This window comes from Rhamphochromis longiceps, linkage group LG6 (genome assembly GCF_057381845.1).
Source record: "Rhamphochromis longiceps isolate RC_006_pf linkage group LG6, R_longiceps_female_GT1.1, whole genome shotgun sequence".
In the NCBI taxonomy this organism is placed as follows: Eukaryota; Metazoa; Chordata; class Actinopteri; order Cichliformes; family Cichlidae; genus Rhamphochromis; species Rhamphochromis longiceps.
The window spans coordinates 19770173-19794913 of NC_140562.1; the positions used below are offsets into that span (position 1 = coordinate 19770173).

General features: G+C 41.4%; 2 protein-coding genes across 11 annotated transcripts in view; one reads left to right on the forward strand and one right to left on the reverse strand.

The window, feature by feature from the left end:
* Positions 1 to 5965, forward strand: part of lrba (LPS-responsive vesicle trafficking, beach and anchor containing) — a 172696-nt gene extending 166731 nt beyond the window's left edge. For 5 of the 8 annotated variants that reach the window (XM_085409606.1, XM_085409610.1, XM_085409609.1 and 2 more), the window contains 4 exons: positions 827 to 928; positions 1321 to 1517; positions 4278 to 4429; positions 5570 to 5965. In XM_085409606.1, coding sequence (XP_085265732.1) covers positions 827 to 928; positions 1321 to 1517; positions 4278 to 4429; positions 5570 to 5660 — 542 coding nt within the window. In that variant the 3' untranslated portion in view covers positions 5661 to 5965. The remainder of the gene's footprint in view (positions 1 to 826; positions 929 to 1320; positions 1518 to 4277; positions 4430 to 5569) is intronic. The other 3 variants (XM_085409607.1, XM_085409613.1, XM_085409612.1) reach the window with 1 other exon arrangement.
* A 1019-nt stretch (positions 5966 to 6984) lies between these two features.
* The window catches only part of dclk2a (doublecortin-like kinase 2a), a 41857-nt gene continuing 24100 nt past the window's right edge, over positions 6985 to 24741 (reverse strand). For all 3 annotated transcript variants that reach the window (XM_085409619.1, XM_085409620.1, XM_085409618.1), the window contains 13 exons: positions 24511 to 24561; positions 21432 to 21511; positions 19297 to 19384; positions 18773 to 18878; positions 18030 to 18087; positions 17587 to 17706; positions 17347 to 17493; positions 17124 to 17257; positions 16747 to 16824; positions 15842 to 15938; positions 13854 to 13934; positions 13649 to 13762; positions 6985 to 10181 (listed from right to left, as the gene is read on the reverse strand). In XM_085409619.1, coding sequence (XP_085265745.1) covers positions 9426 to 10181; positions 13649 to 13762; positions 13854 to 13934; positions 15842 to 15938; positions 16747 to 16824; positions 17124 to 17257; positions 17347 to 17493; positions 17587 to 17706; positions 18030 to 18087; positions 18773 to 18878; positions 19297 to 19384; positions 21432 to 21511; positions 24511 to 24561 — 1910 coding nt within the window. In that variant the 3' untranslated portion in view covers positions 6985 to 9425. The remainder of the gene's footprint in view (positions 10182 to 13648; positions 13763 to 13853; positions 13935 to 15841; positions 15939 to 16746; positions 16825 to 17123; positions 17258 to 17346; positions 17494 to 17586; positions 17707 to 18029; positions 18088 to 18772; positions 18879 to 19296; positions 19385 to 21431; positions 21512 to 24510; positions 24562 to 24741) is intronic.

A 24741-nucleotide genomic window follows, 5' to 3' on the forward strand; every position in this document is an offset into this window, starting at 1 on the left:
ACATTGCATTTGATAACTAAAAGTAAAAGTGAATAATAGGCATGTTCAGTATAATTTACTACATGGGTATGTTGTCTTACACTTTTCTGTGTTGCTAAATTGATACTCGATTGCTTTGGCGCGCACAGTTTTGGAAAAGTTTTATTAGGAATTCAAGCGTGTGTGAGTGTCCTTGTCTTTTTGAGCTGAGGTTGCGGAAGACCACCTCTCGATATTTAAAAATGCAGTCCAAAGATGCAACTGTGCGTATGAGCGTATTTATGCCAATGCGTGTGCTTACAGACAGAAGACAGATGGAGAAGTAACAGCCGATTTTGTTTTGTCGCTCACCCTGACAGCTCAAACCAAAACAAAATCACACAAACTTCATAACGCACTCTTTTTTTCCTTCTGGCTCTCATTCTCTGTCAAATGCAGAAACATCTGGATCGAGTGAAGGCAGCGAGGGGGAGAAGGTTTTAAACATAAGAGGAGGCCCTTGGTGACAAGTGCTTGAAAGGGAGAGTGAATGAGGGGAGAAGCAGGCTTAAAGACTGTGCAACAAGTCCCAGCGCATCCGTATAAAATAACATGTAAAACACCCTCCAGGATGATGAAATTAGCAATTTTATTTTTGGTTATTTTTGAAAGCCCGCCTCTTTTTTAAAAAAGAAATTTTTTAATAGTTTGGAGTGAAAATTTTTGTAGCTTCAGCTGTGACTGCAGTTAGAAGACTAAACCAATCAAGGAGAATTTTAATTTTTTCTTTACCTCCTTCTAGTGGCCATAAAGCAGTACTGCATATGGTAATACCAGGATTGTCTTCGCTTTGTTTGTGTTTTGCCAGCAGACTTTACCACACCGAGGGCCATCCTTACAGGCCACGACTGCGAGGTGACTTGTGCAAGTGTGTGTGCTGAGTTGGGTCTCGTCATCAGCGGCTGCAAAGGTGAGACTGTTTGTCCCTGTAAAAATGTAAGGCTACACTTGTGCTGCTTGCTATTTAAAACTAACAATGCACAGGAGCAGACAAAGGACAAATCTCAGTGGCCACTATATTAGGAACACCTGCAGAGTATGTGAGCTGTGTATGAGCAGATGTTTTTTCAGAGATGATGCACAGACATGTGTGGGAATAACAGCAATTATATAAACAAGATATGAAGGTCATTTTTTTCTAAATAACTGACGGAAAAGAGAAGATATAAGTATTTCTACTATAGGTGTACAGCTGCACCGAAGATTAAAAGAATAAGCTAAAAACAAACTTTAAAAAGTCATTTATGCTTAAATCAAGCTACGGATTAATTTGTTCTAACCTCTCGTCTCATCTGTATATAGAGGGTCCTTGTCTGATCCATTCCATGAATGGGGACCTGCTGCGGACCCTGGAGGGACCAGAGCGCTGCCTCCGGCCTCGCCTCATCCAGTCCTCCGCCGAGGGACACTGCGTTATCTATTATGACAAGGGACAGTTTTGCCTCTTCAGTGTCAACGGCAAACTGCTGAGGCACATGGAAGTGGAAGACGGCGTCAAGGTGAGGACACGATCACACACATGCGCCTGCACGTGTGCGTCTGCACTGCATCAGTATAGAAAGTCCTCTCCCTGATTAAAAGCTCGGTCTTGGTTTTAGATGCGAGCGAGGTAAAGGTCGCTGTGCCTCGGGACAAACTTACAGCCTCACATCTGTTCTTTCCTTTTCACCCGCATTACACCAGAGGAAAGGCCTCTTTTGATCCGGAGCTCTGTTGTCAGGTCAAATTGCGTTGGCGACGCTGGCGGAAAACATTCCAGAGGAGTGGTCAGCTCTGGACACCAACACCATTAACTACCCTGCAGCGCGGGACAACACATTCCCCATTTCCCACATTTCCTCCCTCGTGGCTCGGGTGACATAAGATAGCGACTACTGCCTTTGGTTTCCCGACCCGATGTGTCCGGTTTGGCCTGGGAAATGTAAGCTAGCTCTGACAGGCAGCCGCGTGCCTGTTTCCTATTAAGAAAGCTCTTGTGCCCAGGCACCTAACCTGCCAACCAGCCCCGCTCCCACACAAAGCCACAAATATACTCAAATACTGACGGAGTGCATTACAATCCCTGTGAAACTAATGCTGGATCTTTGTGTCTTTAAGAGAAACTAACAGCGTCCTTCAGACAGTTTTTGAGCTTCAGTTTTTTGGTTTCTTTCTGAAGATGAAACTTGGGAACAGTTCAAGCTACTGGCGTTCTTGTCGGCTCTCCTCTGCTGCTGTAAATTCCAGTCGTGTCAGATGGCATTAGGAGAATCCTAATATCTTGGAGTGAGGCTGTAAGAGTCTCAACTCCCTCCCTTCCGCCTGCCTCACCCTCTCTGCTTCACCCTCCTGGTCTGAGACTCCAACAGTATTTTGTACACTCTGGTACATACCAGAATCAATCTTCTCAGCCCTTGGAGCGTCTGCACAGTAGGGCTCCAGTATAAATAAGTGTTTGTCCTGGCCTGCAGTACACACTCAGAAACGGAGAGGAAGACTGTGAGAGAGAGTGTATGCACTGTGAATTTATAGGGGTCTGGAGTCAGAGGTTAGATGACAGGCTAACAGTCGGCATCCTAGTCTAATAGCAGAATCGGGTGACAGGAGCCATACTGAATGGATTACATTCTTTTAAGTACTAGTATAACTCAGGCAGTGTAACCATTCCAGCAGTTCTTTCGCTGCCTGCGTCCGTGTAACAGGAGGATTAACGGCACCATAAATTAAACTTTTTACCTTCTCCAGCCCCAGAATCCACCCACTGTTCCTTGAAAGAAGTAGGAAATATGGGCATTAAAAGTGCATGTGTTTCTGCTGGAGTCATTTTTTAGTCATCCGAGCCCGGGTAGCCATCTTAGCCCCCACAGAGCCATCGGCCATCTTGTTTGGCCGCCCAGTGGCAAAGGACTGATTTATAATGTCTGTCTGCAGCCTCCTACCTGGCCAGGCTGACATGTCTGCCAGCTCCCCTGCCTCCTGCTGGGCTCCAGTAAGGTCATGGACTCCATTAGTAGATACACAAGTGCATTAATACAGCATAAGAACTGATAAATAGTTCTTTTACTTATACTGCTGCTCTGTTGAACGTTATTATGTTGCTTGTGGTCACAAACTTTTAGGCAACTTGGCTAAACTGCGCCGAGCACTTTGCTCTCTTTCATCTCACTGTACCTGTTATTGTGTTGGTGGTGGTTTGGTTGATGGCTCAGACTGAAATGAGCGCTTGTCTTTATCGCCGCTGTCAGATTAACTCCGAATGTTGACACACAAGACAATTGCTGTGGACACAAAGCAGACCCACAGCACACAAATCAACCCGGAGCTGCGCTCGCTCGTGCGCCACGATGACGATGATCTAACGTGACAATTAGTTTGGATTGATTCTCAAGGCCAGCTGAGAATCCAGGGCATCACTGCGCAACGCTTTGTGTAGCTGTGTGTGGGAGCGCCTTCACATCCAAGTTTGTGCCTGAATGAGAAATAAGCTTTTTCCCCCCCCTCTCTTTACATACAAAACATTTTTGCTTAATTAGGCTGCAGGTCTTGAAGGGTTATTTATGTTTTCCTTACCGAATCAAGTTCCTGAAAATGACTTGTTCCAACTTCAAGTTTAGGTTTCAGTTTTCCGTTTAATGCGAGCCCAATTCAACACACATGCGGCTGCTGATTGAAGCGTCTCCCGCTGAATCGCCGCAAAGCATGTCACAAAAACCGCAGAGGACAAAAAGCTCTAAATTAGTGTCATTTGCTGCTTTTAGAACTTAACATTCTGCCTCGTCATTTCATCGGCTACGGTTACTTGCTGATTGATGCTCCCGACTCGTTCAGTTTCAGCTTCCACTATGCGCTGCGCTCTTAATAGACTCCAGCACACGACTTGATTTGTGTACATGTGAATCCCGCGGGACCCGTTCGGCCGCTACAGTTTGCAGGAAAAGCAGATGAGACGAGTAAATCTCCGGGCCTCGCTGTGGGGAGCCATCTTTGTTGCGGGTCGGGGTCTGTGTGCAGAAAAACCCCTCAGGATGGCGGCGCTGACCTGAGATTTTTTTTTTTTGTCGGATCGCTCGACCTCGCGGTACGAGCTTTGCTTTGACGGTAGAGACAAACTGCCCCCAGATCAGCGGCTTATTCAGAGGCAATTTATGCACACGCTACCAAGTTGAAAACCTTTGAGTTTGACCTTTGTGGGACACTTAACAGATGACGCTGGTAAATAATTGATTTTGCATGATGGAAGCGAAGAGTTAAGAAGGAAGTTCTCTGATCATCTTTCACAGGCTGTGCTCCTCAGCCGTGATGGCCAATACCTGCTGACAGGCGGTGATGGAGGTGTAGTATCTGTTTGGCAGGTCCACAACCTCAAACAGCTGTTCACCTATCCGGGCTGTGACGCAGGAATCCGCTCCATGGCCATGTCACATGACCAAAGGTAACGCGCTCAAACAAAAGATCATGCATATGTACAACAGTGGCTATATTTATTTGAAGTTTGCTCACTTGGACAATAACGAACAGTCTCTAGTTTTAATGGAGAGAGGCAGAATACTAACCAAAACTTTAGAAAAGACACATCGCATAAGAGTTATAAATTGATTTGCATGTCATTGAGTAAAATAACTATTTGATCTCCAAGCAAAACATGACTCAGTACTTAGTGGAGAACCTCTTGGTGGCAATCGCAGCAGTCGGATGTTTCTTGTGGTTGGTCACACGTCTCTTGGGGGTTTCTTTGTTGTTGCTTAGCAGCTCAAAGTTTCAAATCCTTCCAGAGATTTTCTAAAGGACTGAAGTCTGAAAATCAGCTGACTACTCCATGACCCTGATGTGTTTCTTCTTTAGCCACTCCTTGGTTGTCTTAGCGATATGTTTAGCATTGTCATGCTGGACGACCCATTCACAACCCATCATGAAGTGTTCTGGCTGAGGGAAGGAGATTAAAACATTTTATGGTACATGGCCCCATCCAGTCATCCCTTAGTACAGTGAAGTAGTTGTTAAGCCCCAAAGCATTATGGGTCCACCTCTGTGCTGAACTGTGAGGATGGTGTTCTTTGGGCTGTACTCCACATGAGTTTTCATATTTCTTCTGTTTTCAAGTAGTTGTCCCCTACTCACCAAGCGTCTTGTAGCCCACGTAGCCTTGTGCAGGTCTACAATCTTGCCCCTGACGTCCTTTGACAGCTCTTTGGTCTCACCCACAGTGGTGGAGAGGTTTTAATGGAACAAAAAGATTCTGTGGACAGGTGTGCTTCATACACATAACTAGTTAAAGTCAGGAGTATGTGTAATTGATGGCTTGATTGTAATTTGTAGGAACCAGAGTTCTGGTTAGTTTGTAGAGGATCAAATACTTATTTCACTCAATATGATGTATAACTTTTGTGTAACGTCTCTTTCTAGATTTTTGGTTGATTTTCTGTTCCTCTCCATTAACATTAAAAAAGTTAGAAAGTGTGTTTTTGGAAGTGAGCAAACTTACAAAATTAAAATTTCCTCCACTTCAAGAGAGCAGGCAAACCATTAAGCTCACCTTCACGGCCTCATGATGTTCCCCCCTAACATTCCTCAGGTGCATCATAACCGGCATGGCGTCGGGAAGCATCGTCCTCTTCTACAACGACTTCAACAGGTGGCATCACGAGTACCAGACCAGATACTGAGGGTGAAATCAGCAGCGACTTGACTGACAAGAGTTGAGGGGAGGGCGGGGGAAATCCAAACTGTTGCAAGTGTGAACTCTTATCAAAAGCACTATTCTGTCTATATCCTGATATCCTGAATGTAACGAAAGAAGGAAAAAACCCAACATGTCCTGTTATTGCAAAAGAATCAAACTATTTTTGAAAAGGGCATTGCTATATTTTGTAGATCAGATAGAAAATTTTCATACCAGTCTTAGGGTGGGGGTTACGTTACTTTACGGTTAAAAACAAATCTATTTTTAGCTGTAAGAGTCTATTTTCTTCTCAAAATAAGAAACGAGGGATTTGTGGGAAGTTGGTGAGAATCATTTCTCTGTGACGTAAAAATCCAAATATTTGTGTACTTTAGGGTGAATGATTTTTTTTCTGTAGGCGTGTATGTGGTGAATAAATATGAAGCTGTCATTCATTTTAACATGCTTTTCCTGTTTTGGCAACACAGCACATAGATATAAAGTGTTTGAGTAGATGAAGCACAGGAAGATATTGAAGAGGGAATATACATTTATATAAATAACTATATATAAAATGTTTAAATGTAGTCCTCCATATTTAAAATTTTTACTCCCTCTGTACCTCCGTACTTGCTAAGAGATTACGTTTGTGTGCATGGCTCACTACTCATAAAACATCAGTGCAACCTCTTTGCGTTATTTAATACTTTGAACATCAAAAACATAAAACTTACTCTGTAATGTTAAAATCTGCTTTCAGCTCCTTTTAAGATTTATATCCTTTATGACTGAGTAAGCAGTGAATCTTGTTTTATTTTCCCCCCTGCTAAAATCAAGAGCTGAGGATTCAGCTCATACCACCTCAGCACAGTCCACTTTGAGTCTAGTCTCCAAAGCAGTGAGATGAGCAGTGAAAGCTGGAGCAGCGAGGGGGAGGGACTTACCATTTCCATTTTTTTCCTCTCTTTTCATCACAGAATGATTGATCAATGTGATTCAATACTTAAATGCTAATCACACACATTCTTTTGATCTTTAGACAGTCGTCCTCTTATATCTTTGATTTTCAGGAAGCATTCCTTTCTTTAAAGTTGCATTTCTAAAATGGTTTGAATCTCCAGCAACACGGGAGCTACTTTTATCTTTTTCTTCCAATCAGTTTGGAGTGTTTTTGTGTGATGAGTTCTGACAATAAAATGGAATTTTATAACCTGAATTGTCCTTTGGTGTATCTTTTATAAGGTGTGACTCAGCCCCCCCTAGTGGTAACCCACACATCCAACACAAAAACAAATACTAATTTCAAGTCTTTATTGCTGAACCACTCTAAAATAGTGGGACATTAAAAGCAACCACTCAGCGCCTCATAAAAACCACTGATACATTTGCTCTTCTCATACAGTTTTTGCTTTACAAACTGTTAAAGCATGAAAATCTACTTTGACTACATATACAGTACATAGGAGAAAAATTAGGCCATGTAGCAACTTGAATTTGTGAACAGAAAGTATTCATGCAGTGAAAAAACTGCTAAACCAGCGGAGGATTTGGCTCTGCTGACAACAGCTGTGGAGTTAAGAACGAGGACAAAACAGGTCACTTTATTTGTTTTTACGCTGCAGAGAGTGAGATCTGGTTTTGATGAAGGTAATCTGTAAGCTGTTGGCCTGTGATCGAGTCCAAACTCAATAATCATAACAGGATAATCATTCCTGTGGTTTTACTCTCACTGGACACTTTTTTAGGTACACCTTACTAGTTGGACATTCACACCTGCAGGCACCAATTTAAGAATCATTAACCTAACACCACTAACTGCATGTCTTTGGACTGTGGGAGGAAGCCAGAGGACTGGGAGAGATCCCCCACAGACACAGAAAGGCCCGGGCCCTTTGGAATCAAACTTGGGACCTTCTTGCTGTGAGGCAACAGTGCTAACCACTGCGCCACCTTCAGTTTAGCTTTTATCGTTTGAAAATGTTTCATTTTACTTTAGTTTTGATGAGTTTCAGTGTTAGTTTTAGTTTTTTAAATTATTATTGTTCAGTATGGAGGGCATATTTTTCTCGTCATTTAAAAAAAATAATAATAATAATTTTTAAGCTGCTGTATCGCATCCAGAGTCTCAAATATGTCCATTAATACCACATCAGGCAAGATGTAATAACATTTTTTTTTTAACCAGACTAACAAATACTAAATCTAAAGATCCCTTCTATATAATTTTGTTTGAATTAATTTTCAAAATTTTAGTTTAGTTTAGTTAACTATAATAAAACTATAAAGCCCCACACCATTACGCCACCACACGGGGCAGGATGGATCCATGCCATGTTGTTTACATTGGAAAATCAAGACTCAAACCTGACAAAGTGTCAATTGCAGCAGTTTAACAGGTGTACCTAACAAAGTGGCCATTGAGTGTGCATAGCTCATGACATAGTGGTGACCGGAGAGAATATACCAGCAAGTATGTTTTTCCTGTACAGTACCAGTCACGTCTGTATTGAGAGTTTCGGTTAAATAAAAGTTACCGTGCAGTTCGGTTTAACATCTGTTGGATCTTTCTTCTCTTTACATGTGCTCACAGCTGTAGTTCAGCACAATACATACAAATAAAGCGTATGAGTGAAAGTTGCAGTCGGCTACTCAAACAAAGAGACTTTAATGACTCAAATACACGTACGGAGTACATTACTTTCCTTCAGTAGTGCCTGGACATGCAATGACCTTTAGCTAGTTGTTTTTAGATGTCCATCACACGTCTGTCTCCAGTCCATCATGAAGGGTAGAATTATACTTTGTGCTCACAAAAAAAACCCCAAATTAGATTTTATGCTTCTTTTTCCAAACAGTTCCAGTTCCAGGGTGCTGCTGTGAGTAGAAACATTGTAACCAGCACTCTGTTTATAACTAACATTGGCTAATAAATCTAAGGAGTTGAAAAATGATAAAGAGGATAGATGAGCAGAAGAGGAAACTTTTGATCTTAAAACAGCAATTTTCCTAAGACTATTTTTGCAGCATTTCTCACTTTTGGAAGAATTGCAGAACACAATATTTGGGGAACTGCTGCACTAGAGGTCATTTGGATGTTACTGTAGACGTAGCTTCAAAATTGCGTGTGAACAGCCATTTCTTTCAAATTTAACAGATCTGATGATTCCCAATTTTACACTCAAACACATACGTGGAGCTAAAGCTGTTTGAAACACTCTCTGACTCCTTAGCCATGGGCTACTTTGGCAGATGCCACCTTTACTTTGTCGACACAATGCATGAAATTGTCAATTGGCCACTATCATCAGGATGACTTTACTACAGGTAGACAGTCTAGCAAATTTGGGACTTCGATATGGTGAAGTGATTGAAAAACGCATACAGAATCACACACAGTAGCCTCTCTAGGAGTTTGCTATGCGTTTGTACTGAATAACCCTTTAAAAAGGGGCCCCGGGGATTCCAAATGGGAAGCTAAAACAAGAAATCTGACTAAGCAGTGTATGAATTCAAAAGACAAACCACTCAGAAGAACGATATTCAGTTCATTCCCTTTCAACATCCTCAATTAATAAATAAAAACATATATACAATCAACAGAGTACAGAAAATGCCTCATATCCTTTGTCTAATAAAAGGAGCGGGAAAAGAATATGAGGGGAAAAGGCATGGTCACAGCGGTCACTGGCTCAGTTTACATCTACCAGGAAATGCTAATTGAGACGTTTCATCCTATGGTTTCTGTTTCTGTTTGTGGGGATAAGAGTGTTTAGAGCTTCTCCACAAGTTCTTCGGCTGTTAAAGGGATAGGAGAAGGAGGGCAAAAAGGAGAGGGCGGGGTGGTGGATCTCAGAGGTGTGGAAGGAGGAGAGGGAAACAGGGTTGGATGGATAGGTGAGGGGGAGGAAGGCTCACATTTTGTTGGGGATGAGAGAGGGAATAACACAACGGGCTGGATCGGGGAGACAGTGGGTGAGGAAGGCTGAGATGCTGCTTGTTTGGTAGGACAAGCAGAGGGAGCATTTGTGGTCAGCTCGATCAGAGATGCCGGGGAAGGACGGGAGATGGGTGCAGAGGGAGCTATGCATGTGAGAACAGCAGGAGGACACGAGGGTGAGGTAGACTCTAAAGACGAACAGGGGGCAGCAGTTGGGGAGGTTTCTATTTGTGGTGGAGAAGAAATGAGCAAAGAGTTGATGGGACAAGTTTCAACAGAGGGTGAAGGAGAAAACTGAAGTGAACTTAAAAGATTAGAGGTGGGCAGGTCAAGCTTAGCAGCTAATGTGTGGCTGTCATTCGGAGAATCGGAGTGGGGAGGTGCAGATTTGGACGTAGTATCAGGCCTAGCGGTTTCTGTTGAAGCCAGCTCGTTAGATTCGGGTACTTTGGCAAATGGTGACGCCGACTGGTCCGGAAGAGCAGATGGGACTTCAGTGCCATGCAACAGGGGCGAACATGGCACCGCTTGTGGCCCTGGACAACAACGGGCCGTGAGCTGAAGGGTCTCCTTATCTAGCGCTGTGTTCTGGAGGAACAAAACAAACCATCAGCTTGATGCGCGTGCATCCAGCAACATCAGTCAGAACAGAAAGAGATACTGCGGGTTGATCTCAGGAAATCATATTCATTTAGCATAAATAATCCTTCTGTGTTTGTTTTTCTTTTTTTCAGAACTACTGACCCAGCTTTTAGTGAGTAAACAAAATGAATGAATAAAGAAGCTAATGGAAATAAATGGACACAAAAAAACTGAAAGATGTTCACCAAAAGAAAGTACGCTTTGCACAGAAGACTGACCCAAACGGGAAGAAAACCACATCAAAGTGCTACTCTATGTACAGACGAAGGGCAAATGAGAAAGGGAACTTTTACTTTGTACGGATGCCTAATGGTTCACTTTTACATAAATCAACCAAAATAACACATACTTGAGAATACTTTGAAGACAAAAACTAGTAAATGTAACGTTCCTCACTTGCCCTTTTGCTGAATCTCAGCAGCAGAACAGACGAGGCGTAGCATCGTGTTAGTACATACCATTGCCTTGGAGCTAAATCAGAGGGACGAAAAGCAGGAAGGTGGCGGGGGAGGTGGGGAAGAAGCAAAAAAGGGACAGAGACTAGTCTTACTCACAGCTTCACAAAGAAAAGTCAACACAACAAGCATGACAGCCGGTGGACAGTTGTTCCAGCTCAGTGCTGCTGCGCCGTTTCAAGTCAAACTACTCCCAACCAAAAGGCTCCTTCAGAGGACTGACGTGGAACAAACTGTGAAACCTTCTGTAAAAGGGTTAGTGTCAGCGAGTGCTGCATAACAATCAGAGGACTGAGTGGATTAAATGTGGATTTAGTTTTAAAAGAAAAGCCTGTAATCACTCCAGACTTTTTTTTAAAATTATTATCACTGTCAACAAATCCCAGTGAAATAACTCAATCAATAAACTGTTGTTTAAGGTCTGTTGGTGGGTGAGAGATCACTGACTCCCATACCTCACATACCTCAGAGTGAAATGTGGAAGTTAAAGAACTGAGCACAGTTTTCTGAGCAGGAAGTTATAATAGATAAATTGTGACAGAAGAGTTAATAATTGATGATTATTAAATAGCTTGATTTTTAGTGAATAATCTGGACAAACAAGTGAAACTGTACAAAATAGAAAACTAAATCCTTTGGAGAAAATAAACGGTCAATCGTTTGGCCAAAGGCATTGCTGGAAGTTAAGTGTTCGGATTAATAAAAACACTATTAGGCAGTTTAATAAGAGTACATACAGAGACTGTATATAAACGATGGATATAGTTTGCAGGTGAGTTTTGTTATTGTTTGTTTTTTAATGGCGGATACAGTGGATTATTTCAAAAAGATATCTGCTTGCATAAAACGCCCCTTCACATACAACGTGACGACGGCTCCACGCCGCTCTACAACTTTGGCTTAGTGTTGAACTTTGACCGTGGCGTGCTGTGACGTACGTTCCAGATCAAACTAGGAAAAAGACTTGCAGGGAACAGCGCATATTGTATGACCCCAATTCCTCAAAAGTTGGGTTGGTATGTAAAACATAAATTATAATGTAATCCTACAAATCTCATAAGAGAACACAAAAATGTTTAAACTGAGACACTTTGCTCGTTCCGTGAATTTTATTCCAGCAACGTGTCTGAAAACAGTTGAGATTGTAGTAACAAAATCCTGTAGAAGTAAGTGCTACTAAACAGAAACAGCTAGAGGAGCCTTTTAGAACTAACTAGGTTCATTTGCATGAGGTCAGTAATGTGACTGGGACCAGATGATTATGATATACACAACTGTATAACTAATGACGACTTATTCAAGTGGGCCAAACGTATTCTACACTTGTGTTATTCTAAACATGGATGCTATAATTAGTTACCATGCTATAGCAAAATGTTAATATTCCCTTTTTCTTTTAAACAAATGCATCATTGTCCCTCTCTGCGGCAGCTTTGCTAAAAGAAGTGCTCGTCCATTTAATAAGACATCACTGGGTGTTTTTAAAAAGTTGGATTTGTAGACAACAAAGACATCACAGAACAATCTGGCCCTATTTCTTTAAAATGCGCAAATGGAGTCTTACATCCAAGCCATAAAGACACTTTGAATCCTTCTCTGCAACTACAACTTTGTGCTTCCAAAGCTTTTCCTCAAGGTGGCGCCAGACTATCAAAAATGGGAATGACTGCTAAGCAGCCAATTATTGATTTATTAGATCAGCAGTTATAGAAAGTTGACTTTAAGACAAATGTGATGACTGACATAATAAATACAGAGAAGGAGGCAAACTGCATTGCGCTAGCAGTGTAAACATGCTTTTAAAACCTCAGTGACAGTATGATCCAACACCCCCCCCCCCCCCCCCCTCCAAAAAAAACCCCCAAGACAAACCAACATTTTCTTTTTAATCATATTATATAAACGTTGTGACCAGCACAAAAGGAGCTGAATGTGAATAAAAGGAGCAGAGTGACACATGTGCAGAGAGTCAGGGGGTTAAATCCAGGACACAGTGTTAGTGAGTGCAGTCACTGCAGCTGGCAGCCCAAGAAGTGGAACAGGGGGTCGGAGAATGAAGCAGGAAGGAAGGGAAAGGGAGGGTGAGACGGGAGGGTGAGGAGGGAGACTGGGGGGTGGGGATGGGAGTTGTTGTAGATGGAGTAAGAGTGCGAGCGGAAGGGTGATAGCTGGAGAGGATGACGGGAGTTAAGAGGGGCGGTGGTAAGAAGTGTGTACCCAGCTCTCAGCTCCAGGCGTCCCCTGTGGTCCTGGGTCAGGTGTGAGGGAGGGGTGAGGATGAGGGTGGAGGAAGAGCGTGGAGAGGAGGAGGAAGAGGAGGAGCCGAGGCCAGGGCCCGCAATTACACCTCAAACTGTCAAATGAGATTTACAACAGAATGAGGCTTGGAGTGCCAAATCAAATTTCTAATCAAAGACATCTTCTCCTTCCTCCACCCCCACCATCCTGCTTTCACTTTAGACAGACTGAAGAGACTGTGCTCAGCTCATGGGTGGTGTGACCTGATGAGGAGAGGAAGTCAAACTGTACAACAGGAAGTGATGTAAATGAGGCTTGAAAGAGACAAGATGAAGAGCTGCCCATACTACGGGAATAAATTGTGTATTTCTGTCTCTGAAGTCTTAAGACTTATGGCTTCATCCGTGTCTTCCTGGATGAACACGAGATCAGAAATTCTTGGCCCAGTGGTCAACTAAACCTTTGTTTGGTTAGGAGCGCAATCTTGTGTATTTGGGTCAAACATTCACAATCACGCAGTAAATGCTTGGAAAAGGGCCTGACATGTTCATCCCACTGCAGGCTCCGGGTCACTTACAACTAAACCCACACCAAGACATCAGTATTGCTGATTTAGATTTAGGAGATCGTTGAAAGGTAATCTCATTACAGTTACAGGATTGAAAAAAAAAAACCCCTCCAGAAATATGTAACAAATCATGTCTCGTTCCAGGTGCTTACCATGATGACTGACACCCCGGCTGTGGTGGTGCTGTGCTTTGGCGCGGTGTTGAAGTGCGTCTTCAGTTTACCTGTCACCTCCATCTTCATGTTATTCTCCATGATTGCATCATCCTTGGCACACACAAACACACAATATTGAAATCCACACAGAAACAAATAACCACAGTCTCGGGCTGTGTTAATACAGATTGTGTTAGAGTACCGTGACCCATGGATGTGAGAGAACATCTTGTGCTGTGTATCGAGCCTCAGCGTTGACCTGCAGCATCTTTCCAATCAGCTCCTGCAACATTTCACAACACTAGATTAGTTCAGCTTTAAAGATAAATTTCCTTTAGACTTAAAGTCTTTTCGGGGGGTTTTTGGCCACCAGGCGGCGGTGTAACAAGAAATAAGTGCCAAATTGATATGTGGCCGATGAAGATGTTCTAGCAAACCCGTGGGCAGTGTTGCCAACTTAGCGACTTTATCGCTATGTTTAGCGAGTTTTCAGACCCCCTTAGCGTCTTTTTTTCTAAAAAGCGACTAGCAAATGAATCGCGCATGACTGTAACACAGTCAGTTCTTCTTTTATTGTTATGTTGTTTTGGGGATCACAAGGTTTAAAACTACTTATAAACACACACACACACAAAGCAACTCCCCCAGAGTGCCTATTTCGGGCCACTTTTGCCAGTCCAAGCCCGGATAAAGGAGCAGGGTTGGAATTGTGACATTAAAAAAACAATAATTGCTAAAAGAAATTTAATTTGTAGTTCTAAATAAATTCTAAATGCATTTAGGACGTTTTTTACTCACTTTATGTCTCTTCCACAATGTTATTTTTCTCGCCTACAACATAGGTTACAATTACATTAGCATGACCAATTATGCAAATTAGGCGATGGCGTCATGTAGCGACTTCTAGCGACTTTTAGGACAGCCAATAGCGATTTTCCTTACTGAGGAGTTGGCAACACTGACTACCTGCAGGCCAAAATCATCCATGTATAGTCGCATTTCAGTCCATCTGATAAATACCAATGCACAGAATCAGGTGGGTGTATGCTTGAACTAATCAAGTGGATTTTGAGTTAAATTGAAAATTAAAGTGTGGAACAAGTATAAACTACAGCTCCTTGATGCTAGCTCAAAAAGTGAACCGATCTCCATAAACTCCTATGTCAAAATATGCAACTTTACAGCAAACAGAAACATGATCTACAGCATGTTGCAAAGAGCAGTTTTGGTCACTCTAGTTATTTTACCCCTTCATAGTAACTGTGCTTGATATTACTCACACTTTAAACACTTTTAAATCTTAAAATTAAGTGTTAGTAAGGGTTGGCAGCTGACCCTAGATGACTGCTAGTTAGCTTCTTGCTAGTAGCCTTTTGAGTATTTTTCTGTCATTATTTGACAACTAATATTGCTTAGAGTGCTGATAATTGTACTAAAATACTGTGCAAGAAGTAAATTACAGGATTTTATGTACTATTAGCATATATTTGTACCGGTCTCATGCATTTATACAATTTATGGATACACCATGCTAACCAAGCTTGGTGATAACTGACAGCTTTATGCTATTTGTTTCTGGAGCAGTTTATCTGTTTTAACTGCTTTATTGGGAGGGAAAAAAAAACTATTATCTCAACAAAAAAACTGGAAATGTATATTCCTGGCAAAGCTGGTTTCTGCATTGCAATAAATTATAAACATGTTCCTAAAAGAACCACTTTTTAAAATATAAATAATGACCATTTGTGCACATGTGCACTCAGGAAGTCACGTATGCATATATTGTTTCCAGAGAAATCGTGCTCTCTTAGATCTACAGCTTCATTACGCCACGCTGCCTCATGGTGTGGCATCAATAACTGTGCTCATGTCTACAGCGACAAAGCCACTGTAACACAAGTGTGTTTAATTAGCAGTTAGGTCTTGCACGCTGAGTGCCGGCTGCCACCTTAATACTTGACATTAACTTAGAGAATTGAGGGGGTTTCTGCGTCCTTCAGCAGAAAGCAGCTATTACAGGAGTCTCTACTCTTGTATACTTGAACTAAAAAAGCTGGAGGCTTGTTTCAGGCTTTTTGCAGCCAATGCAGAGAGAAGGGTGAGGATTAAACAACAGAGTGGGTAGCGTAACCCTCCAGAGTAATGTCATCTAATGAATATATATGAATTTTGTAAATCAGTGGTCCTGACCTTAGCTGAGTCAGTGATGTTGTCCCAGTAAGGACTGGGAAAGTCCAGTCGCCCTTGAAGGATTTGGTCAAATAAGTCCTCTTGCTGGTTATTCTCACTATATTGAAGGAGAAACACACACTCAGAAAAACAACTCAGAATTTATAATGCATTACTCAGCAAACGTGACATACATCTAAACTGTGAAAAAACTGAACCATCTGTATTGTACTTTGCATAACAAAATCCTTTCATTTTGAATTTCAATTTGTGGCTACTGCCATAAACATGAAGTGCTAGAGATGACATATGGGTCACATTAACGTAAATCAAATTACAAAATCCTTAGCACAGTGACTAATATCAGCGACAGCGTACAGATGTAGCAAACTGACAGTGATGAAAGTCAAACTGACAACGTTGCTGAATTTCTGCTGACAATTTAGAAAAGATTGAATTTTTTGCTCAAAGTCATAGACTGTATATTAATGACTGGCATAGCCTTCAGGACTGCAAAGTTAAGCTGCACTCGTTTTAATGGCCAGCAGGGGGTGACTCCTGTGGGTGGAAAAATAAGAAGATAGAAAAATCTGACTTCTGGCCTGGTTATGACCTATTTAATTTATAGACTCAATCTATATCTCCACTTTCTAGTTTAATACTGCACTATCTCAGTTTAATAAGCTGGGGTGTCATATAAAAAGTAAATACAAAGTAAAGCATATTTTAGGGCATGGCTAGCTTGTCATTGATATATTGACACCAAATGAACTTGAACAGCATCCTCGCTCATTAAATCTAGGCAAAAAAGTATGGTAGCAATATATGGCATCACCTGTTATCCACCTGTGATATAGTATCTACCTTTAAAACTGAAAACCACGTCCCTCTACATGTTTGTTTACTGAACTATGTGAACCGAGTACCTTCTAAAAGGAGGGAATCCACACAGGAGGATGTAGGTGATGACACCTGCGGCCCAGATATCCACCTTCAGGCCATAACTGTGAAATGAGGGTAAGAACAGAGCCAGAAAAAGACTAAATCGTTTAAAGCAAACTCTTTCTGGACATAAAAATACAGAAAAAACATTTTGACATTTGACAAATGAAAGTTTCTAATCTGCTGTAACGGTACAACAGTACATATTACCACATAAACGTGCCTGCTGCCACATACTGTATGCGTAGTTTGTCATGCTGTATTGTACACTGGTATAAAATACAGTTTTCTTTTTAATCTTCAGTCAGCTGATTACAACAGCACAATACTAAAGCATATTGCGTCAAAGCGTCCAGCTTACCCTGACTCAGCGATGATTTCTGGAGCCACATATGTAGGAGTGCCACATACAGTATACAAGGGGCCCTCGACTACTGTAGCTAGGCCAAAGTCTCCAAGTTTCAGTGATTTGGTGCCATCTGGGTACTCAAAAACCTAGAATGAAATACTCATTTAAAGCCCACAGAGGATCTGGATTTGTTGTAAGACCCACCCCAAAACACAGCATGTTTGTAAATGCATACCAGTAGATTCTCTGGTTTAATGTCTCTGTGGACGATGTTCAAGCTGTGTAAGTACTTCAGCGCTCTGGCGAGGTTGTACACCATGATACTGGCGTCTCTCTCTGTGTATTTGGCCGAGGAGGTGATGGCGTCAAATAAATCGCCTCCCTGCGAAAATATGACAACTGTGTTTTACACAGCAAAACGAGAAATGACCCCTCTCCCCTCAGCCACCCACTCCCCCCTCAGCCTCTACTGCACCTTCACCAGCTCCATAACCAGGTATAGTTCAGAGGGAGTGTCCACCTCCTCGATCAACATGATGATGTTGGGATGTTTCACCTTCCGGAGCACAGCGACTTCATTTTCTATGAGGTGCTCCTAGGAAACACACACACACTCACTCAGAGTTGGCTAGCGCCCCGGTGTCTACGCTCAGTTGTTGCGCTAATAATAAAAGATCTGAGTTGTGCGTTAAACATGAGCGAATCCTGGTGTGTCATTGTGTAAGTGTGTGAAAGTATGAGGGTAATGCGAACAAGGGTGTGAATAAACAATATCACTTAATCGAGCTTTGAGCATCAGAGGCACACAGGTGTGACCGTGCAGTGCACCAACATATGATGCCTGCTTACGTCTGACTGAAAGTGACACATGCAAAGGGAGGAATAAAAGGAGGAGGCAGAGAGGAACAGAAGTGAAACCTTTCCGCTGCACTTTGTCTTGTCGATAATCTTCAGGGCAAACTCTTTCCCCGTGGACCTGAACAGAAACAGTGCAATTAGGGGATAACACTGAACGCAGCAGTGAAGCTACAGCAGTGTCTGTAATTTAAATGAAGTGCTTGCTGGAGACGCTCGGTTATGGTTTTGCAGGAGCGCTGCGTCACATCGTTACAGGGGAGGAATTCTAGATGTAGCAAATAAACTTTGTTATGCAGAGTGTGAGCTGTGAAACCGTGCAGGCGCAGGCAAATGTTTATTCAATGACATATACACTGTATTTTGGTAAGAAACTGAGAATCTAAACTGTTTGTTTACAGTGTGTTCACATAAGTACTTTCTAGAAAGGTGCAAGACATCTTGCGCGCGCACACACGCACACACACACACACACACACACACACACACACACACACACACACACACACACACACACACACACACACACACACACTCAACAGGCCCCTCTTTGTCACCTCCACCTCCCTGTCTGTGTGTTGACTGAGATTAAAAAGGCTAATGAAGTGAAATCACTCCTGGGTTTAATCCATGACATATTTCTGTCTGCACAATGCCTGTCATCAGGACTCAAACGGCCTGACTGGGCAGTGACCATAATGTGACACATACTTCAATAAGCTGCACACGGGGAGGAGGGACACTGCTGTGCGTTCACTGCAGATTTCTGCCAACATTTCCAGTCTGATCGAACGGGTTTCACTTACCTCTCCACACAATCTTTGACCACAGCAAAGTTGCCATCTCCGATGACTTTGCCAATCTTGTATTTTTCACAGATGCTTGAGGCATGCGAGTGCTGGTTCCCATTAACTGCCGAGGAGAGACAAAGGTTATAAACAAGCAAGTCTTAAAGGTACACAAAACTACGCTGAAATCTAGCAGCATAGCCAGGCTTTCTTTGCCTCAGCTGGCTTGAAAAAAAGTCAAATCCAAGTCAAAGGTAACAGGTATCATGCTGGTGGTTATCAGTTTTCTTTATTTACACAGACTTTCTGTTTAAGGCTTTGTCTACTCACAAAAACAGTTTTGGTGTCATCTAGGAAAATTAAAGGAAGATTGCTTTAGTGTGTTGCCGGGTTAAATTTTAATCATTCTAAATTACAGGCTTCAAATAGTCTATAAGTGTAACTGATTAATTTTCTAATCTAAACTCTAGTAGTTGCAACTCCAGCAGGTGTCACACTGAGTTAAGCAGCAGAGTCTCTGTGTAAAATTACTCTGATCATACCTTCTGGACTCAGCTGATTGGTTTGCTCCTGATGATTGTTCAACGAGCCATTTATATTTGGGGAAGAGTGGTGATGTGACGGAGGGATCTGTGCGACAACAAACAACAACAGAGATAAGAGCTCGGCCTCATCAATACTCAAACTGGCAGCAAAATAACAAACAGTGTCGACAAACATAATGATCGTCGTTAAAACGCTGCTGATGTATTACTGGCTTGTTAGTGACTTTGATTACAATAAAAGGAGACATATTCATTTTCATATTCTTTCAGATGTAGACGATTTCAGATGTCTGAGTTTGACCACTTAAATGAATCATTCATTTGTTAAGAGAGTCATTTCAGCAGCTTATGTCTACATTTCTGAAATGTCAGCAATAAATGCATGCCACCAGCACTAAAGATCAGAAAAAGTTCACTCCCCATCATGCACAGCAGTGCTTACATACCGCACTGAGCCATAATGTGCATTACCTTACAGTGAGGATCTATTTTTAGGTAGCCCTCTGAAGCAAAGTTGAACGTGGGACAGTGTCAAGGTCCCTTTTATAGGTAGATACATAAAAAAGCTTTTTACTTTGATAAATGACTTTATCTGACTTAGTGGTGCCAAACTAATGTGGATGGATAACTCTGGGCTCACAGAGGAACTGCGCAGAGGTGGAGGAGGTTAGCCAGCTGGCTGGATCATTCAGAAATGACAGTCTGGGACTAACACAGATTTACAGGAGAATCCATCAATAAAGCAGATTATTATCTTAAAATCTAGTGAAAACACATCAGGCAGCTACGACATACCCTGCGAGTCATACAACATGACTGACAGTCAGTGGCTTGATAAATTCATTTGATGCTGATTTATTCTATTTCAGGGTATGTAGGTTGTACATCCTTGCCTTATCCCTAGCTTTGCAATAACGCCACTAGCAGCACTAATTTGGATTTAAAGTCTCAGAGGCAGAGCTACACTGAAATCAGTGTATTCAAGCTAATCCACTGGTTAACGGGTACCAGTGAGCCAGAAAAATGCAGGAAAGACGGCTATATGTTAGCAAATGCAGCTGGAATATAGAGATTTAAATTTTTTTAGGTAAAATGTAAATAAAAGCAGAATCCCCCATAAACTGATATCGTATTCTCAATAGAACGAAGAAAGCGAAAAAACTAAGACTTTTTGCTCTTTCACGAAAAATAGTGACTCATTTTGAAATTGATGGCATAAACATGTCTGGAAAAAAGTTCGATCAGAGGCGACAAAAGGCTGGAAGCAACATTTTGTAACTAATTAGGTTACTGTAAGTCACATGACTGGTAATGAAAAAAGCATCTGAGAAACTGTTCACCGTGCCATCCACAAACACAAGTTAAAGCTCTATCATGCAAAGGAGACACCATATCTGAATATGACTCAGAAACACTGCTGTTTTCTCTGGGCTAAAGTTTATGTAAAATGGACTGGGGCGACCTGGAAAACTGTTCTGGGGTCAGGTGAATCAAAATCTGAAGTTCATTTTGGAAAACATGTAATCCTGTAAGGAAACATTCCTCTCCTAACAGTCCAGCAGCTGGTCTCCTCAGATCACAGATTTTTACGCCTGCTGTTAGAAGAAGAGGGCTTATCCCAACTCTTTTTGAGATTTAAAGTGACCTAATTTTTTTATTATTTTAATGGTAATATGGGTTTATGAGGTTTGTGTTTTAGCATTATTTACATTTTACAAGGCATCACCAACATTTTGAGTTAGTGCTGTAAAAATATATAAAATTATATACTGGATGTAAACATTTCTTTACCTTTAAAGCAGTTTTAAATTTGTGCTTATCTGCATCTTATCTAGACAGTTTCACTAAAGGCGCTTGTTTGGTCTCAACCAGGACGAAGTGAAGGAGTCAGTGTCAACACAAATGTGACACACGCCCTGAAATTCTGCAGCATTATGAACTAAACTTTAACAAAGTCTGTCAGTGTTCTTTTGCAGTATTGTGTGTGTCTCGAGTGACTGTCAGTGTGAGCCCATGCATATATTCACAGTACACTGTATAAAGAGAATCGCTGAGACTCTGTGGGTTCTGGTGCAGCAGCAAGCTGTGGGTATCTTGTTACTGTATAAAATGCATTGGATACACAGTCTTACCTTAAAACTGGGGGTGGTTCGAGGGCTGGTAGGGGATGGAGTAGAGGACTTGGTGGACTTGTGGGCTGAAATACCATTTACTGTGCAGAGAGAAGGAAAAACAGGGCAAGAGTCAGTGGGATTATGAGTTCATCATTCAGAGCGTAGTAGTTGTAGTTCAGGAGTAATGCACAGCTTTGAGGAGAATCCATCAATAAGTCAGGCAGTGACTTAATAAACATGTTTGCAGCAATATATACTTTTGAGATGTTTAAAACTGCCAGTGATACCAGTGCTAAAAGATAACCCGTGGTTATCCAATGCAAACTGTATCACACTAGCATACTATGCACTTGGTAATAAAGTGAATCGTCAAACAGCCCCCCCTGTGACTCACTCACAAATTTGCAAGTTCTTTTTTAGCAGGTTGCAGATTCTCCCCATGAGGGGGAGGTGTGTGGTCATTTTTGTAGGTACACTTTTAGTACCTACAAAAATACCATTATTCTTTCACTGAAAGCACTCTCACTACAGGTAACGAGGCCGAATGATTGCAGAATTGCAGATTGCAGTCTAGGCTGATGCCCCTATTACTGTTCACTTTGGTTTATGTAGACACAATACATTAAAAAAAATGTATTGATTGATCATAAAAGTGAGTTTTTTGTAAATTTGCCTGAAAATTATCATTAGATTTCACACGTTTGCATATACTTTATCACTCTTTAAAACAAGAGCACACAGCAGGGACGAAATCCTCTATTGTTTGAGTGATTCATTCTCTCAAGAACAGTCTATTTCTGCTTCGCTCTCTATCGGCTGCTGGCACAAATACAGAGCCATAATGCGTCAAACTTTAACTCACAGTCATTCATCTGCATAAACCCAGACGAGCTGAGGAAAATCATTTCACACTGCCTACAGGCTGCATCTTTGCACTCACATTTCAGAGTTTAACTTTTTAATTTAATTATAAACTCAAAGTGTTTCTTCCTAAAGGTACTTCAAAATCAATGCCTCAGAAGGCAGTTTACACAACATGACATTAGCCTGTAGATAACAAGCTATTTTCTCAGCATCTCATCTGCAGCTATTCAGTTAGATTATAATTGAATTATCACAGACGAGAACTGTTTCCTTTCAGAAGCATTCTTCAGTTGTTCATTTCTAGCAGTCAAGAGAGTAGTAGGGTATCTGTGCTAATGTGCTACTCATGTTTAGCTTTCTGTGCAGACACGGTATTATCAGTTCATGGCTCTGCAGCAGCTGGCTCTCTAACAGGTAGTTGAGTAGAGTTCAGTGCATCTCATTGGCCTCAGAAGAATGAGGGAGAGAAAGAGGGTCAAAGTACAGAAATGTGTCTTGTTTAAATACACTGATCTGAGATCTGAGGAGCTACAGAGGAAACAGCTAACAGTGCTAAAAATAGAAAGAAACACAAACCAGTGTTCCTATTTTTGGCTCTGATTTTCATTTAACACTAGAGGACCAATTAGTGGAAGACTGAATGTTAAGAAAACTGCTTTATTTCATAGACTTGGTTTTAGCAAGCTAAAGTAGCTAATAGTAGCTAAAACAGTCAAGTCTGTTAAGTTTAGAAAATTTTGTGTTTGCTCCCTAGTTTGAATTCTCAGTTTGATTTTTTCCTAACATAACTGCAGTCTTTGCATTTGGTTGTAAATGTGTTGTCATATTGGATTTGGCTCCCCATTCATATGCTATGGTTAAGCTGCTAATGATTAGTTTATCATTAACCATCATTCACAGGTAAAATTAAAACATATATGAATGTCAAGTATGGGGTGATGCTAAGAGTAGACAATTTTAAGAATAGAGTAAAGGTGAAGCTTCAGTAATCAGTAATTATTCAGATTATGTAATTCCGAATTATACAGGGTGCCACGCCTGTCAGCTAAGAACAGGAAAGTGAAGCTACAATTCACTCTTGTTCACCAAAATTGGTCAATAAAAGGTTGGAAAAACATTGCCCGGTCTGATGAATCTTGATTTCCGCTGTAACATTTGGATGCAGTGATGGATCCTGACCTGTATAAATACATCATGGTTGTGGTGGTGTGTAATAGTGTGGGGGATATTTTCTTGGCACACTGTGGGTCCCTTAGAACCAACTGAGCATTGTTTAAATGCCACAGCATACCTGAGTATTGTTGCTGATCATGTCCACCCCTTTATCAGCACAATGTACTCCTCTTTCAAAGGGTATACTGATTCTAGCAGGATAACACACCATGTCTCAACACTCAAATCATCTCAATCTGTTTTCCTGAGCGCGACAATGAAGTCACTGTAGTCACATGACCTCCGCAGCCTTAATTCAATACAGCATCTTTGGAATGTGGTGGAACGAGAGATTGGCATCATGTAGGTACAGCCAACAAATCTGTAGCAACCATGTGATGCTATCGTGTCAATCTGGAGCAAAATCTCTGAGGAATGTTTCCAGCAACTTATTGAAACTATGCCACAAAGAATTAAGGCAGCTCTGAAGTCAAAAGAGGGTCCAATAGAGTAGTAGCAAAGTGTAACTAATGATGTAACTAACCCCAGAGCTACAGGTCGGCTGAACACAGCTTGTCCACAAAGAAAACAAACCTACCTGAGGTGTCAGTAAAAATCTGCAGATTGTTGTATTTTGGTGTTTTTTTAATCCATTTATTTTTTATGATATGCTTCCTACAGTACCACAGCAGATCTTGGGGTTTATTCACCTGCCAACAAAACACTTGCTAACAGAGTAATAAAACATGAAGCAGTTGTGAGCAACACTCAGGATGATCCTGGATCATTTATGGGGGAATCAAGCGTAGCTTTTTTCTAATAAATTTCGACTCAACAGGTAGATTCTACATCAGGTGTTTTACTCTTTGACATTTCACTTTTGCGGTAAAAGCTCCAAATGGTTATCAAAATGGTTTAAAAGTTAAATATTATTGTACAAATATGAAGATTACCCCTGAAAACGTTGGGACAGCAGATTTGGAGTCACTGCTAATTATATAAAATGTCAAACTAACAAAAATCATTTTATAACATAGACGTGAGCACAACAGATTTCACAGCACAGCATGTTAAGCCTCACCTGGGGACTTGACTGGGGACTGCGTGGTGGAGAAGTGGGCAGGTCGCCTTGCTACATAACAGAAAAAAATACAATGCAGAGCATTCAGCTTAATGTAACATCTCTCAACACTGCACACAATCTGCTCAGAAACTATGGCCAGTTTACATTTAAGCTGCTAAATAATCATTGCCTAACCTGTTACAGTCTTATGTTGGCTTTAGTCGAATGGGATTTTTTTTTTTTTTTTTT